Source organism: Urtica dioica, chromosome 1, assembly GCF_054948205.1.
Source record: "Urtica dioica subsp. dioica isolate 48M chromosome 1, U.dioica_male_clone48M_v1_H2, whole genome shotgun sequence".
In the NCBI taxonomy this organism is placed as follows: Eukaryota; Viridiplantae; Streptophyta; class Magnoliopsida; order Rosales; family Urticaceae; genus Urtica; species Urtica dioica.
In genome coordinates this window covers 59,693,430-59,709,124 of record NC_142756.1, presented here as the reverse complement: position 1 = coordinate 59,709,124, position 15,695 = coordinate 59,693,430, and the positions used below count along the sequence as shown (strand labels likewise).

At 44.0% G+C, this 15,695-nt stretch overlaps 1 protein-coding gene across 1 annotated transcript; it reads left to right on the top strand.

Moving 5' to 3' along the window:
• Positions 1-1,823: 1,823 nt before the first annotated feature.
• LOC149408301 (uncharacterized) lies at positions 1,824-2,243 on the top strand. The gene has a single exon (XM_089624946.1). The coding sequence runs from the start codon at positions 1,824-1,826 to the stop codon at positions 2,241-2,243; it is 420 nt and encodes a 139-aa protein (XP_089481072.1).
• The last annotated feature ends 13,452 nt before the right edge of the window (positions 2,244-15,695 follow it).

Sequence of the window (15,695 nt, the reverse complement as noted above, 5' to 3'; positions counted from 1 at the left end):
GTCTCGTAAAATTGAATCAGTCTAAGTTCTTGATTCTGGTTATTTAAGATCTTCTTCTTTGCTAGTAAATCTATGTTCTGTAGTTTTTTTTAATATATAGCCACATCGTTGGTCTTGAAATAATTACGTTTTTTTATCAATGATTTACTCACTGCAGCAATTCGTTTTTTAGCTTGGAATAATTTATGTGTATTCATTTTGCGTAGAATGAAAATAACGCCATACTTATATATTTTCAAAACAAAAATTTGTATTATTGATGGTATTGATAAGAAAATGAATAGATAATTCAAAGTGGAGGAGATATTCCAACATAAGAACTGAGATTATTTAGAGAAATAGCACACTTAAATATAAAAAGATAACTTGAACTCTTAAGAATTAAACAGTAATCAAGATGCCAAAATTAATGCATACGACGGAATTTCTCTCTCACTCTCCAAAGAAGAGAACTAATTTTTTGTAGACTTTCAATTATTCAATGCTTTTACAGGTGGTTTAAACCCGCTGAATCGAAGGTCATGACTTGAACGAGGTCATTTCCTGACTTGAGGTCTTCTCCCTTTCCTTTTGTACCATTGTACTTCCTTTGGGATTGAGTCGGCTTACATTAGCCCGAGCTATTTGCAAGTCATATCCTCTTTAGTCAATAACTTACGTTTATTTTGAACATGTCAACGAGTAGCGGCACATGCCCGAATACTATAATTTGGAGATGATGGTCCTCGTCTTTAGATTGGATATTTTGTTGTCTTGGTCTTTCAATTCATCATACGAGGCACATGCCCAAAAGAGCGAAATGGCCCAGAAGCTATCAAAATCTCACAATGGGATTAACAACCGAGCAAAAAATTATATATTTATATTGTACCAAAGTATGGATATTCGTATTACCAAGACTGATTTTTTTCTTCCTTTCATATGAATAAATTCGCACTATATTTCATTCACAGCGAGAGAGAGGCCCTTTCCTCTAAAAGACTTCCGTCCATGATTGATTTGGAGAGGTTTTAAAGAGACCCATTTTCCTTAAAAAAAAAAAATTAACAAATTAGCCATTGTTGTTACATTGAAATTGGCGTTTTGGTTCAGGCAATTCTTTTGTTTCAAGGGTTGTCTTTGACATTATTGCACAGAACATCCTTCGTCACTCTTTGCCAGGACTCGAGTTGACCTTTCTGAGAGCTTTTTGCCTGTCCGTGTCATGATGTGTGCCATCTGTCCTGGTGTCCGGTTTCAGGACATTCTCCTTTGTTGTCTCTTATAAAAGGAGAATGTTTTACCCTAGGTAGGGTTACACACTTTACACGCCGAAATCATCCTTTCAAGAAAAATAGTGTGGGTTTTCATGTGTGCTTTGTTTGTTATCGGCAAAGACAAATCTTGCCATTTATTGTTGTTGTTGTAGTTGGTGTTAGTGTAATGAATTGAAACACTGGGAGAGTGTAAGTGTGAAAAGTGAGGGGAGCTCAAATCTAGGGGGAGGCTAGGTTAGTATCTTCATAGAAATAGGTTGGAGTTAGGAATAGTCGAAGGTGATCATCCATTGTATTCCCGTGTGTACTCATTCTATTATCTAGTGGAAGTACTCTTTTCACTGGGATTCAAATCCCCCCAGAGTAGGCAGTTGAGGCCGAACTGGGTTACCACTCTTGGTGTTCTCACGTGCTTTTATTATTTGTGATCTGTTGTTCTTTTAGTTGTTCCTAACAACATCTAACTAGACAAGTTAAACAGTGGATCTGGACTTTCATTTGGCATCAGAGCGGGCACCCTAAGCTACTGGGTAACGGTCTCTTGATCCTACTGTTTTCTCTCCACATATGGACACGTTCAGGGAAGGCGGCTCGATTTCTCGAGCTCCACTGCTCGATGGCCAAAACTACGCGTATTGGAAGGCCAAGATGGGAGCTTTTATAAGGTCCATTGATCACAAGACCTGGAAGTCCATAATCACCGGGTGGGAAGCCCCCAGGAAGGCTCTGGAAGATGGTGTTACCTTTGTAAAGAAAGCAGAGATTAAGTGGAGTTCCACAGAAGATGAAGCTGCTCTCTCAAACTCCAAAGCTCTCAATGCTATCTATAATGATGTTGATAGAAATGTGTTCAGATTGATTAATACTTGTGAGAGTGCCAAGGAGGCTTGGGATATTCTTGAGATAGCCTTTGAGGGGACTGATAAAGTAAAACATTCTCGATTACAGCTTGTTACCACCAAGTTTGAGAACATGAGAATGCATTAGGATGAAACCAGCAGTGAGTTCTATGTGAGAGTTAGAGATCTTTCTAATGAGTCTAACTCTCTCGGGGATCAGATGTCAAGCTTGTCAAGAAAATCTTGAGATCTCTTCCTGAGAGATTCAAGATCAAGGTGACCACGATTGATGAAGTGCATGACACATCTGCAATGAAAGTGGATGAACTCATTGAGTCCCAACTCACCTACAAGATGTCGTTCTCAGGGTCCTCAAAGAAGAAATCAAGGGCCCTTGCTCTTAAATCCTCTGCCCCCGAATCATCGTCTCCTCAAGTTGAGACATCTTCAGAATCTTACGAGGAATCTTTGGCCTTGCTGATCAAGAATTATGGGAAGCTTATGAAAAAGTTCGAGAAAAGATCCTCTAATTTCCCAGGGCAATCAACTGCACCCTTCAACCGAGAGAAGACCCCCTAGGGGTATAAACCTGGAACTTCCAACAGAAAGGGAAAAGAAGATCGGGGAAGCCCTAATGTGTTTAAAGGAAAATGCATACAAAACAGAGAGTGTGAAGGCTTTGGTCACATCCAAGTTGTGTGCCCAAACTATCTAAGACGACAGCAGAAGAACTACTATTCCACGCTTAGTGATTAAGAAATCGAATCTGGCAGTGATGCTGGAGAAGATGGATGCAATAACTTTCTCGCCTTCACTGCAGGAAGTTCTGTACAGGAGGAGGATCCATCAGAGGTGAATAAAGGGAAAGTTGCCCTGGCTCCTTCTAAGTGCTCAAATGATTTTCAGTCAGCTGGAAGTGGGGAACTCAGTGACGAATTTCTTCTGCATGCCTATGAAGTCATCATGTCTTAGACAGGATCACCGGAAAGTGTCAAGTCATGGTTTGGAGGAGTGGAGGAAGAACTAAGTGATGAGGTCTTACTGGAGGCTTACAAGGCTCTATTTGTAAAATGGGCAGATGAATCCAACGCTTTTCTCAAGCAGAAATTGAAGATATAAGAATTGGAATATCAGCGTGCCAGCTTGCTTGAGGAGATTGAAGAACTGAAGAAAGACTCTCCTGAGATGCTGAAGAGCAGAATTAAATCGCTTCTGGTTGAGAAATCTCATATGCTTGAGGTCATTGGGAGTTTGAAAAAGCAAATCTCAAAGCCAAATGCTGACCTGGTAAATATGACCAAGTCTGTTTAGATGTTAAACTCAGGAACCTCTAACTTGAATGAAATTCTGAAGATTGGCTAGCCCTCTACTAGTCATAGAGGTTTGGGGTATCACTCTGGTTCATCCCCCACTCAGAAAACAGTTTTTGTACCCCATTCCCAAATATCTGTTGTCAATGTGCGAAAGCTAAAGACTTCAAGTCATGGGCTACCAAAGTCAGTTCCTAAACCTGACTGGAGATGTCATTTTTTTGTGTGGAAAATGGGGTCATATTCGCCCGTTCTGCTATTCACTGTATGGCAGATTCCTAGAACGGAAAAACACTGGTCAGAATGTCCTCTTTGCCCAGAGCAGATTTCCCAAGTTGAAGGTAGACTCGAGGGAACGATCTGAGAAACAGCTCTTTCAACCTTCAGCTCATCAAGTGTGGAGGATGAAGCAAGATCATGGAGCTCTTGTTGCTTACACCTCTCTCAAGACCACTACCAGAGAGGACTGGTATTTTGACACTAGATGTTCAAGACACATGACAGGAGATGGCTCGTTCCTCGACAACATAACGAGCTGCTCTAAGGGATATGTTACCTATGGTGGCGGTTCTAAATGTACTATGGTTGGAAAAGGAAAACTGAATATCTCTGGTCTTCCAGTCCTTGACAATATCCTTCTTGTTGACGGCCTCAAAGCTTATCTGATCAGTATTAGTCAGTTGTGCGATCAAGAATTAACGGTCACATTCACAAAAAACGACTGCTCTATCACTCGCAAGGATAACTCAATATACATGAAGGGAGTGAGATCCGCTGACAACTGCTACTTGTGGACTGCTCCCTCAACTCCTCATTCTACGTGCTTTGCCAGCAAAACAAATAACACTGATCTCTGGCACAACAGATTCGGGCACTTGAATCTGAGGAGTCCAGGGAATCTTTGTTAGGAATATTGCCCACTAGAAGATGATGATTGCTAAATAAGATAAAAAGTTACTTTATTAACACAATATGATTAGTGGGTTGAGGTCTGATAACATTCAGAATCAATAACAACTATCATCCATAGTCTCTGTATCAAACTGAATCGCATGCTGGGCATCCGAGATCGGGCGGTGAACTAAAACTTGGTCGATGACTGATATGCGCCTGGAAAGCCTTATCTAAAGTCATATATGTGGAACATGAGTGAGGGTTGATCACTTAGTGTGAGCATTATACACTTGCAGAAGGTGTATGATCTGGACATGCTTTGGTTTGGATAGATGCGTCGTTTAAGGACCGTTACGATGCAGTAGCCGATGCCGCTTATGATGGTCACAGTGACGCTTGATCTAATATCCTAAAGTAATCATGGACTTCTTGATCATGTTACCGGATTTTTTGATTAATCACGTTAAAGGCCAATAAAGGTTGAATAAATGGATGATTTGGGATCTCGAGACATGATCGTAGAAGGGAAGTGTTTTATAGATACGGAATCCAGCCTTCCTGAAAGAAGGTTAATGTTCCCTCACCTAAGGGTTAATTCCAGAACCGATTAACTGTGCACACTTCTGAACTTGGCTTACGTTCGGTTGAATATTTCGCTGGGGAACCAACGATGCTTAGGGCTTATATGTAACGAGAAAGGTATAACGAAACAAATTGACCTATATCGATACGGGCAGAACCTGGAGGGTCATGATCACGTACTGACTATATCAATGAACACTCGTCACGATGAGTAACTATAATTCTAGTATTAAAGGAGAGTGCAGTCTTAGCTTATACGGTGGAGTATTGACTAAGATTAGACAAATCGATCGAAAAAGAGAAATGACTATTTCGTCTTTTTTTAATTGAATTTGTTAAGCTTCTACTACTAGGTCCATCGTCCCCGATTCGGCTTCGATAAAGGTGGATAAGAATGTTAATATAATAGTATGTATTATTATTATAATCTCACTTACTGTAATAGTGATTGACATCATTAAATTCCAAAAAGGCTATTTTGGGAATTAAATAAATATTTATAGTAAAGCTGTTTATTTATTGTTAGATCAAGTAAATAAACTTATTATTTATTGTTGGACAAGTAAAGAAGTGTTTAATGGGCTTAAATCTATTGGGCCTTGAAAACGCAAAAAAAATCGCCTACCCTCTACGATGTTGGACGTTTTTTGCAATGGTGTGGTAGCCAGTATTTTATTTTATTTTATTTTGTTTTTCTGGTCCTAAAATATTGGAGAATAAATAGGAGATATATTTTCCTATATTCTCTCATAATATTTAGGCTAAATATTAGGAGGATATTTAGGAGAATATCTAGGAGAATATAATTTTCTAGATTTTCTCAACAGAAAATATTTTATACTGTTGTATAAAATAAAATCCTAGATATTGATCCGATGGATGGGAGGAAAAATATGATTCACTTGTTGAGATCCAAGGACTGAGATTTAATCCACTAGTGTGAACACAATAAAAGGAAATTATATCTTTTAGAATATTCTATAAAGATACCTTTTAAACTCCTATAAATAGAGGGCTGATGTGAAGCAAAACTGAACTACCAAAACAACCTAAAAACGCCCACACACTCTCCTTGTGGTCGTGAGCTTGTTGCTTCTTCCTCCCCTCGGAATTGTTTCAATTCCATTCTTAGAAATAAGAGAAAAAGATCGGAAACACCCCGTTTCCAGATCTAGTGAGATATAACGAAGCCCACTTTTTTGTCTTATCTTCCTCGAAGATTACGTTTCGTAAGACTTTGGTGTCATCACATCGAGTCCTTGAAAGAGGAGTTCCAGATCTGATCGTGTGGAGGCTTGTATGTTCAAGACGAAGACGGATTGTGAAAGCTTTTGGTTCGTGAGCCAAAAAGTGTATGTTTTCTTAAACTCGTCTTTTATCTGATATGATTGTTTGATGAAGTTTCTTATGTTTAATTAATTAAGTAATCTAGATCTTGTTAATAACCATGTTTAATTAGCTCTTGTTAGCGTAATTATTCATTTCCGCATTTAATTGGTTGTTTAAGGTGCATTAATCACCAACAAGTGGTATCAGAGCTAGTTGATTACTTAGTTAATCGATTCGTTCTAGTAATTAATTTTAATATGGTTTTTATGAATTGGTATTATGATATGTTATTCATTCAATTTAGTATGATATGATATGTGAATTGTGATTCGTGGTTGATCGTAGATTTTTTATTCTCGCTTTTTCTTGAATTGTTGTTAAATCTGAAATTCAAAGGGTACATGAGTTTTGTAATTTTATTTAAAATACTTTTTGTAATCCAATCGTCGTGAAATTTGGAGGGCTGACTATCCACTGTGAGATGAGATAACGGTCCAAAGCACAGCCCCATCCGAGTTCCAGAGATCTACCGTTGACGAAGAAGACGAATTTTGTGACATCCTTGTCACAAAATTCCGCCTACCCCTTAGATAGGAGTCTCGGATTTTTTGCCCCCTTGGCTCTTGATCCGAGCTAAGTTGTTGAGCCCTACCTTGGCAAGTGGGCTCAAGGATTCGATCGGGTCAAAGCCCGTTAGCCCGGTTGGGCCTAAGAGGCCCAAACCGTTTTTTATAAATAAAAAAATTATTTTTTTGATGTTTTATTTAAATTAATTATATGGACTGGGGTCTAATAAATTTTATTTAAAACATGAAAAATAAATGATCAAGGACATCGATTTATTTTTCAAAGGCCAATTGTATTGAGCCTTAATCATTAAATTATTATTTTTTTGACAACTATGGAAAAATAAATAATCTTTGACATTTATTTCTTTTTCACTTGAGACATAGAAAGTGCTCAACAAGAATCCATGAACTAATGTGATTGAGTTCATCAAGTTAGATTTATAAGAATCAATTAGGATATGATCAATCCGAATCAAAACCATATATGCTTTGTCGTGCTTGTTTAATTAATTGCTTTGCCATGTATGATATATCTGAAGAAATTGTTTTGTGGGTTATCATTGGCTTTTATTTATTATATGTAACTTATCTAATATGATTATGATAGTTTTTAATAAATGAGTTGAACGGATCGGAGAAGCTTTGTCACCAAGCCGATAAGAGGCTAAGCTTGAGGGTTAATAACAATCCATGCCTTCCGTCCTCCCTGGAAGCTTTTTTGTGAAGGAATGCTATTACGATAATCAAGACTAGATGTCATGATGCTCCTAATCACTAAGTTATATCAAAACTTAATTGTTTTTAAGGGTATCTTAGAAACACTCGAGTTTTTAATATGATTAGATAATTCGAGTGGATCACCTAGATTAAAGTTAATGCTAGGAGATAAAAAATAATAATACTGAAAGTATTATGAGTCTTGCAATGGTCTCCAACATTGACATAACACCGTGAGGATGACTGATCGCCTCAGTGCCAGCGGGTCTTCTTTCGAACGTCATGTCTGACCGATTCCATTCGGAGGGTCTTTTCTGATTCCAATACCAAGGTTATGTCTCTGACGATAGGGGAAGGGGTAAATCTTGTTTCTGACTAGTTACGCTAGCACAAGCGAGCTAAGCTCTCTTCTGCCGAAACGTTGGGTCGACTCATGCTTGAAATGACCGGTGGTTGTTTCTTGTGACCAACGATTCCTAATTAATTGGTAGTTAGTGAACATAGTTTTGATGTATCATGAATCACGACTGTTCACTAATCTGAGATAGTTCTCGATTTTCACTAGGTGCACTCCGTTACGCCACCATAGTGAGACGGACTATGCCTATTGGTGGATTACCATGGAATATAAAAACTGGGTCCTTTTCTTTAGTATTTTATTCTGTGCTTGGTTGCATTATGTTTTTATTTTCCTAAATCTTATTGATAGCTTGTTTCTTTTCATATTGCTAATATATACGTGCTTTTATATTTTAGTAATCATGTCGAACCCTATTATAGCCCTGTTGTCGAAAGACGTCCTAACTGGTCAGAACTTCTCGAAATGGAAGTCTAACCTGAATATTGTGCTAGTGAGTGAAAGCATTCGCTTTATCCTCATTGAAGAGAGACCTCATTTCCCGACATCAAATTTATCCCGCTCACAGAATGATGATTTTGACAGGTGGACTGTGGCTAACAACAAAGTCATAGCCTACATGCTCGCAAGCATATCTGATGTGTTACGAACAAAGTTGGAAGGTAAGGAGACTACTGTGGAGATCTTTGACTCGCTGCTGGAAATGTTTGAGATGCAGAGCGAGCAAGCCCGTATAGAACTCACCCGTAAGTGCACTAGCACTAGGATGATTGCGGGAACTCCTATGAGGGATCATGTCATGAAAATGACTAATTACTTCACAGAAGCTGAACTCCATGGGGCTTTGATGGATGAGGTCATTCAGGTGGGAATTATCGTGAATTCCCTTTCGAGTGATTTCATACAGTTAACGTCGAACTATATCATGAATAAGTTTACGTATGGACTGCCTCAGCTATTGAATGAGTTACAGACTTTCGAGTCTATCACTCGTCAAGGAAAGAACAAAGGATCGGCTCTGTATGCTGACAAAAGTTCTTTGCCGAAATCCAAGAAGAACAGGTCTTCTAGAGCTGGGTCATCAAAGGCATATCCTAGTACTTCGAAGGGGAAAGCTCCCACTAACAAGGAAAGGAGAAACTTCAAGAGAATTGGAAAAGGAAAAGAGAAGAAGTGTGAAACGGTGGGCAAATGCCACCACTGTAACACTGAAGGCCATTGGAAGAGGAACTGTCCTTTGTACATAGCCGAGCTTGAAAAGAAGAAGAAGAATGCTGGTAATGTACCGAAAAATTCATGGTATCCTAAAATTGTTTTTGAGGATAATTATTCATGAGCATACTTCTATTCTTGTTGCAGAATAGATCTAGAGGAACACGATGGTATTGGTGAGCTTGCTGTGCAATGTCGGATTCAAGACCGAATTATTGAGAAGCTCATGTTCGAGCTCAAGATCTAAAATTTCCCGCTAGTTTTATTACTTTCATTTTTGGATTTATTTTTGAACATAAGAGTTGTGTCACAAATAATCTGAGGTTTTCTGGACTATAGTTTTTTATGACTATTCAAGATAGGATGTGTTGTCGGCCCGTCCCAGACCGACGAGGATAAAAGCGTCGCTTCAACCCACGCGACCGACGCAAGGCTTCAGATGGCCAATGGTCGGCCCAAGATTGACTCGGCCATTGGCTGGCCCAAACCAATGGCAGGCCCAAGCCAATGGCCGGCCCAAGATTGACTCGGCCATTGGCCGGCCCAAACCAATGGCCGGCCCAAGATTGACTCGGCCATTGGCCGGCCCAATCCAATGACCGGCCCAAAATTGACCCGGCCATTGGCCGGCCCAACCTTTCAGCCGGCCAATGGCCGACTCAAGTTTGCCGGGCCATTGGCCGGCCCAACCATTCAGCCGGCCAATGGCCGACTCAAGTTCACCCACCCATCGGCCGGCCCAACCATTCAGCCGGCCAATGGCCTACTCAAGTTCATCCGGCCATTGGCCGGCCCAACCTTTCAGCCGGCCAATGGTCGTCTCAAGTTCACCCGGCCATTGGCCGGCCCAACCATTCAGCCGGCCAATGGCCGACTCAACATCATGCTCGGCCAAGGGGTTGCCCAAAACACCCCTTGGTCGCCTATAAATACAGAGGTCCGCCCTCTCCCAAAGGTAATCCAATTTTGAGTCCCGAAACGCTGCCGAACTTATACCTCACTCGTTTTGCTCAACTTTGGCCTCTAAACACCTAAACCTTCTATATTCCACCTCAATCCTACTAATGTTGAGCGTCGGAGAGGTAAACAGAGGCACCCCATCTGTTTCCCCTTTGTAGTTCACACTCTTTTTCCTACTTTTCAGGTGTTTGGACGAGATAGGCATCATCAACAGCCAAGGGAAGACTTGGGATACAAAGTCCGACACGCTCGAACCAAAGCGAGATCGCTTGGTCCGGCCTTTGGTCTGACCGCTTTCGGTTCCTAAATCGTTGTTAAAAAATGAGCGACAACATTTTGGAGCTAGAAGGAGGGGGATCTCCCGACCTTGGCGACGCATTCCCTCTACTACTCTTCTTCTACCTTCGACGACAAAACTCTCGATAGATGAGTCAATTGTCTGTCACCTCCGCGGCCGACAGAGCGACTAGCTCAAGATACACCTTGGGAAGCTTGGCGCGCTGGACTGGGGATCAAGGGCCTCATGATAATGAGAGCCTACCTCTCAAACCAGCCATCCATGAACCGACCGGCGACGCCAACGACGCTCTCCGGGAAGACATGGCCCGGAGACTCTCTGAACTGCTCAAGCGGCCAGGGGTGAATGGCGCACTCATCGCCGACCTCCTCGGCTATGACATGGTCGACGACGTCGACCATGATAAGAAAGACCCCAATTACAAGGCAATATCAAAAACCAACGAGACCAACCTCGACCGCGGAACTCACGAAAGTGAACGCGCACGCACGCCTTTGAGGGGACACCCTCAGGCGACCGCACCAAGACATCAACCATTGATTGAACGCACACATGCGCCCTCGAGGGGACACCCTCGAGAGACCACATCAAGGCGTCAAAGGCTGAATAATACCTTAGGATGCTCAATCTCAGGGTCCTGAGAGGGATGCTCCGAGCTCACCATTTACGTCCAAAACCCCCGGAGAGGTGACGACATCGATGGTCGCGACGGCCGTCGAGGGCGTCGCTTGAATGGCATACCCTTGCCAAGGGTGATAGGAACGGCCAACGGAGACTTGAGGGACCGCCTCAATTCCCGAAGGGAACCTCATGGGAGCGACTTGAGAGAAAAACTCAACGCCTAACGCGAGATCGCAAGAGAAGTCACCTCGGGGTACCAACCACCCAACGTTGTTAATCGAGTATCCAACAAGAAGCGCATTGCCACACTCGTCGCACCGGCCGTTGGTCCCGACTCGCGAAGGAAGAGGCGTAGAAATGGTCAGGTCCCTAATGACCATCCTCCTCCGACCCTGAAGCAATCCTTTGTCCCTCTCAACACGACACCCGACAAGATCTTGAGCTTACACAGAGAGGAGCTGGGATCCCTGCCTCCAATAAAGAGGGACCCCGCAACGCGGGATAGGAGCAAAGAATGCGAGTATCACCGAGACCATGGACACGCGACGACTGAATGTTACCGGCTTAGGAAGCAAATTGATTCCCTGATTCGAGGCGGGAATCTCAAAGAATTTGTCGCATCCGCTAGCAAGGTGACGATCCCGACTGAGCGCCCGACTCGTCAAAGGGAAGGAAACATCTACTAAAGAACAAGCTCCCACCATTTGCAGCCACGATTGTCACAGCTTTCGCCGTTAAACTCACGCCCGAACTTGCTCGGCTTTGTTTTATTTTAAGCACGTTATTTTCTTTTTGCAAAGAAGGCCAAGTGCCATGGCAAGCTGTAACAACCTCCTTATTACAATAAAAAAATTGCGCTACCTGTTGTGACATATTATTGTATATCCCCTGCACGAGAGTTTCCTGCTTTTCGTCTCACAAACGCAAGAAACTCGGGGGGCTAATAGGGAGCAATACTCAATCAAAACAACTCAAAAACAAAAGAAATAAAAGTATAACAAAGTCTCAAGGGGCCGATGGTTAGGCCGGAGGTCCTGAAGAGAAACAATCTACACATAACTCCTGGAGTTGAGTTCGCTCCTCGAGTTGAGTTCCGAGTCCACAAGTCGACTGATGACTCCTCGTTTCGACTCAATACATAACTCCTCGAGTTGAGGTCGCTCCTCGAGTTGAGTTCCGAGTCCACGAGTTGACTGATAAGCCCTCGTGCCGACTCAATACATAACTCCTCGAGTTGAGGCCATTCCTCAAGTTGAGTTCCAAGTCCACGAGTCGACTGATAAGTCCTCTTGCCGACTCAATACATAACTCCTCGAGTTGAGTTCCGAGTCCACGAGTCGACTGATGACTCCTCATGTTGACTCTACACACGACTCCTTGAGTTGAGGCCACTCCGCGAGTTGAGTTCCGAGTCAACGAGTCGACTGATAACTCCTCGTGTTGACTCTACACATGACTCCTCAAGTTGAGATCACTCCTCGAGTTGAGTTCCGAGTCCACGAGTCAACTGATAAGTCCTCATGCCGACTCTTCACATGACTCCTCGAGTCGAGGTCACTCTTTGGGTTGGGTTCCGAGTCCGCGAGTCAACTGATAAGTCCTCGTCCTAACTCTGCACATGACTAGCCCTCGAGTCGACCTTACGTGTAACTCCTCGAGTCGAGTCTATTCCTCAAGTTGAGTCCCAAAACCCACGAATCGACTTCAAAGTCCTCGTGTAAAAAATGCACAACTTCCTGAGTCACCCGTCAATGGTAGACTCACAAGACTCAATGATAAATCTAAATGCTCTCCCACAAGCAACAAAAATTGTCCCTAACGACGTGCTTAAGTCGCCCCTAACGACGCACCAAAATTCGCTCCGCGACACTCTCGTGAGAGAAAGAATGGGCCAATAGAGTCCCCAAACGTGACACGCGCGCGATGGCGTCATGCTCACAAAGGCACAAGACTCGACCCAAAAGACTCAACCCAAAAACGCGACCAGTGTACTAAGGTGCCACACTCGCCGGGGGATAAAGTCTACACCTAACCCCGCCTATCACATGACACGCGCACCCAAGGGTGTCACGTGCATAAGGTGGTGTGGTCGCGCTTGCCGCCCAGCTCGTGCGCCGATAGGCAGCGTGTCACATATGGGTTTCAAAGGCCTGCACCCGCCGGACGAAACTGGTCTAGCCAGTGTCCACGGAAAACCTGGTCACGCAATGTGGCACCGAGGCCCTTCAAGGCTCAAGCCGTGTAAATCGATTACGCCTTCGTCGGTAAGTCGAGAAAATAAGCCGCGCACCATCAAGCCGTGCAAATCGATTACGCCTTCGTCGGTAAGTCGAGAAAATAAGCCGCGCACCATCAAGCCATGCAAATCGATTACGCCTTCGTCGGTAAGTCAAGAAAATAAGCCGCGCACCATCAAGCCATGCAAATTGATTACGCCTTCGTTGGTAAATCGAGAAAATAAGCCGCGCACCACCAATAAAGCCGTGCAAATCGATTACCCCTTCATTGGTAAGTCGAGAAAATAAGCCGCGCACCACCAATAATGCTGTGCAAATCGATTACGCCTTCATTGGTAAGTCAAGAAAATAAGCCGAGCACAATAAACAAAGCCGTGCAAATCGATTACGCCTTCATTGGTAGGTCGAGAAAATAAGCCGAGCACTACCAACAAAGCCGTGGAGATCAATCACGCCTTCATTGGTAAGTCGAGAAAATAAGCTGCGCACCACCAATAAAGCCGTGCAAATCGATTACGCCTTCATTGGTAAGTCGAGAAAATGAGCCACACACCTCCAAGACGTGCAAATCGATTACGCCTTCACTGTTAAGTCGAGAAAATAAGCCGCGCACCCCCAAGACGTGCAAATCGATTACGCCTTCGTTGGTAAGTCGAGAAAATAAGCCGCGCGCATGGCCAAGCCGTGCAAATCGATTACGCCCTCGTCGACAAATCGAGAAGATGAGACGTTCACCGATAAAACCGTGCGAATCGACTACGATAGTATGTCGAGAACATAAGACACGTAAAAAGAAAGACAACAAAAGCCATCCCTCGCGACGCACCAAAGTCGTCCCCCGCGACGCGCGAAAGCCGTCCCTCACGACGCACAAAGGCCGTCACTCACGACGCGCAAAAGTTGTCCCTCGCGACGCACCAAAATCGTCCCCCACAACACACGAAAAGCATCCCTCACGACGCACAAAGGCCGTCCCTCACGACGCACAAAACTCATCCCTCGCGACGCGCAAAGGCCGTCCCTCGCGACGCGCCAAAGACGTCCCTCGTGATGCATTGAAAGGCCTTTTATGGTGCACTCACGAACCCGAGAGCGTTCATCCCATGTCCGCACGTCAGCGTGAGTACTGAGTTTCCACTCGACCCACGCTCGACCGAAAATTCGAGGGGCTAATGTTGTCGGCGCGTCCCGGACCGACGAGGATAAAAGCGTCGCTTCAACCCACACGATTGGCGCAAGGCTTCAGATGGCCATTGGCCGGCCCAAGATTGACTCGGCCATTGGCCGGCCCAAGCCAATGACCGGCCCAAGATTGACCCGGCCATTGGCTGGCCCAACCTTTCACTCGGCCAATGGCCGACTCAAGTTTGCCCGACCATTGGCCGGCCTAACCATTCAGCTGGCCAATGGCCGACTCAAGTTCACCCGGCCATCGGCCGGCCCAACCATTCAGCCGGCTAATGGCCGACTCAAGTTCACCCGGCCATTGGCCGGCCCAACCATTCAACCGGCCAATGGCCGACTCAAGGTCATCCGGCCATTGGCCGGCCCAACCATTCAGCCGGCCAATGGCCGACTCAAGTTCATCCGGCCATTGGCCGGCCCAACCTTTCAGCCGGCAAATGGCTGACTGAAGTTCACCCGGCCATTGGCCGGCCAAACCATTCAGCCGGCCAATGGCCGACTGATAGGTGCGTTAATCACGCGGAAAACCCCTCTTTTCCCGACTAAATCCGAGCTTGTTCTCGAGTATTTGTGATGTTTTTTTTGTGTGTTTTTGAGAGACTTGTAGGTTTTAGAGGCCAATGAGGTATTAAGGAAGTTAGTAGAGCATCACGTGAAGTAACGGAGCCATTTTGATGAGATTCGAAGATTTTTCGCCAAGTTAGAGCAAAGAAGAAATACAGCGTCCTCTTGTGAACAATTCTGAGTGATTTAAGTAAATATTTTGGATGATCCAATTAAATTATTGAATAGATCTCTCTCTTAGCTTTCCAACGCATGTTTATTTGCAAGAATCGGACATCGGAGATAGGAGTTATGGCCGTTATAAAATCGGTGCGCGCGGGAAGAAAAAGCGCGCGGCGCGACCCTAGGGGGTCGCACCGCGAGGTTCCGAAAATCGCCGAAATCGATCTCCGAGCATGAAGCGCAGAACGCGAGGTCTTTCGGGATGTCAACCTCGCGGTGTGACCCTAGAACTGCGCGCCGCGAGGTCCGCCGAGACAAAAAAAGAGGAAACGCTGATTTGGAGTCGATCTGAGCCGTTGGATCACTTTTAAATACCCAATCTGCTCCGAAAATTAAGAGAAACCCAAGGATTTTGACCTAGGCCTATAAATATACCTCTCAATCTCTTGTTTAGGGCTTTTGGCACTTTTTCATTGTTTTTCTTAGTGTTTGGGAGAGATAGAGAGAAAGAGGAGAGCCGTTCTTCATCAATGCGCGCCATTTACAGTTTTCTTCTTCTCTTTTACTCTTGAACTCCCGTATTTTAATTGTCAATTTAGTTT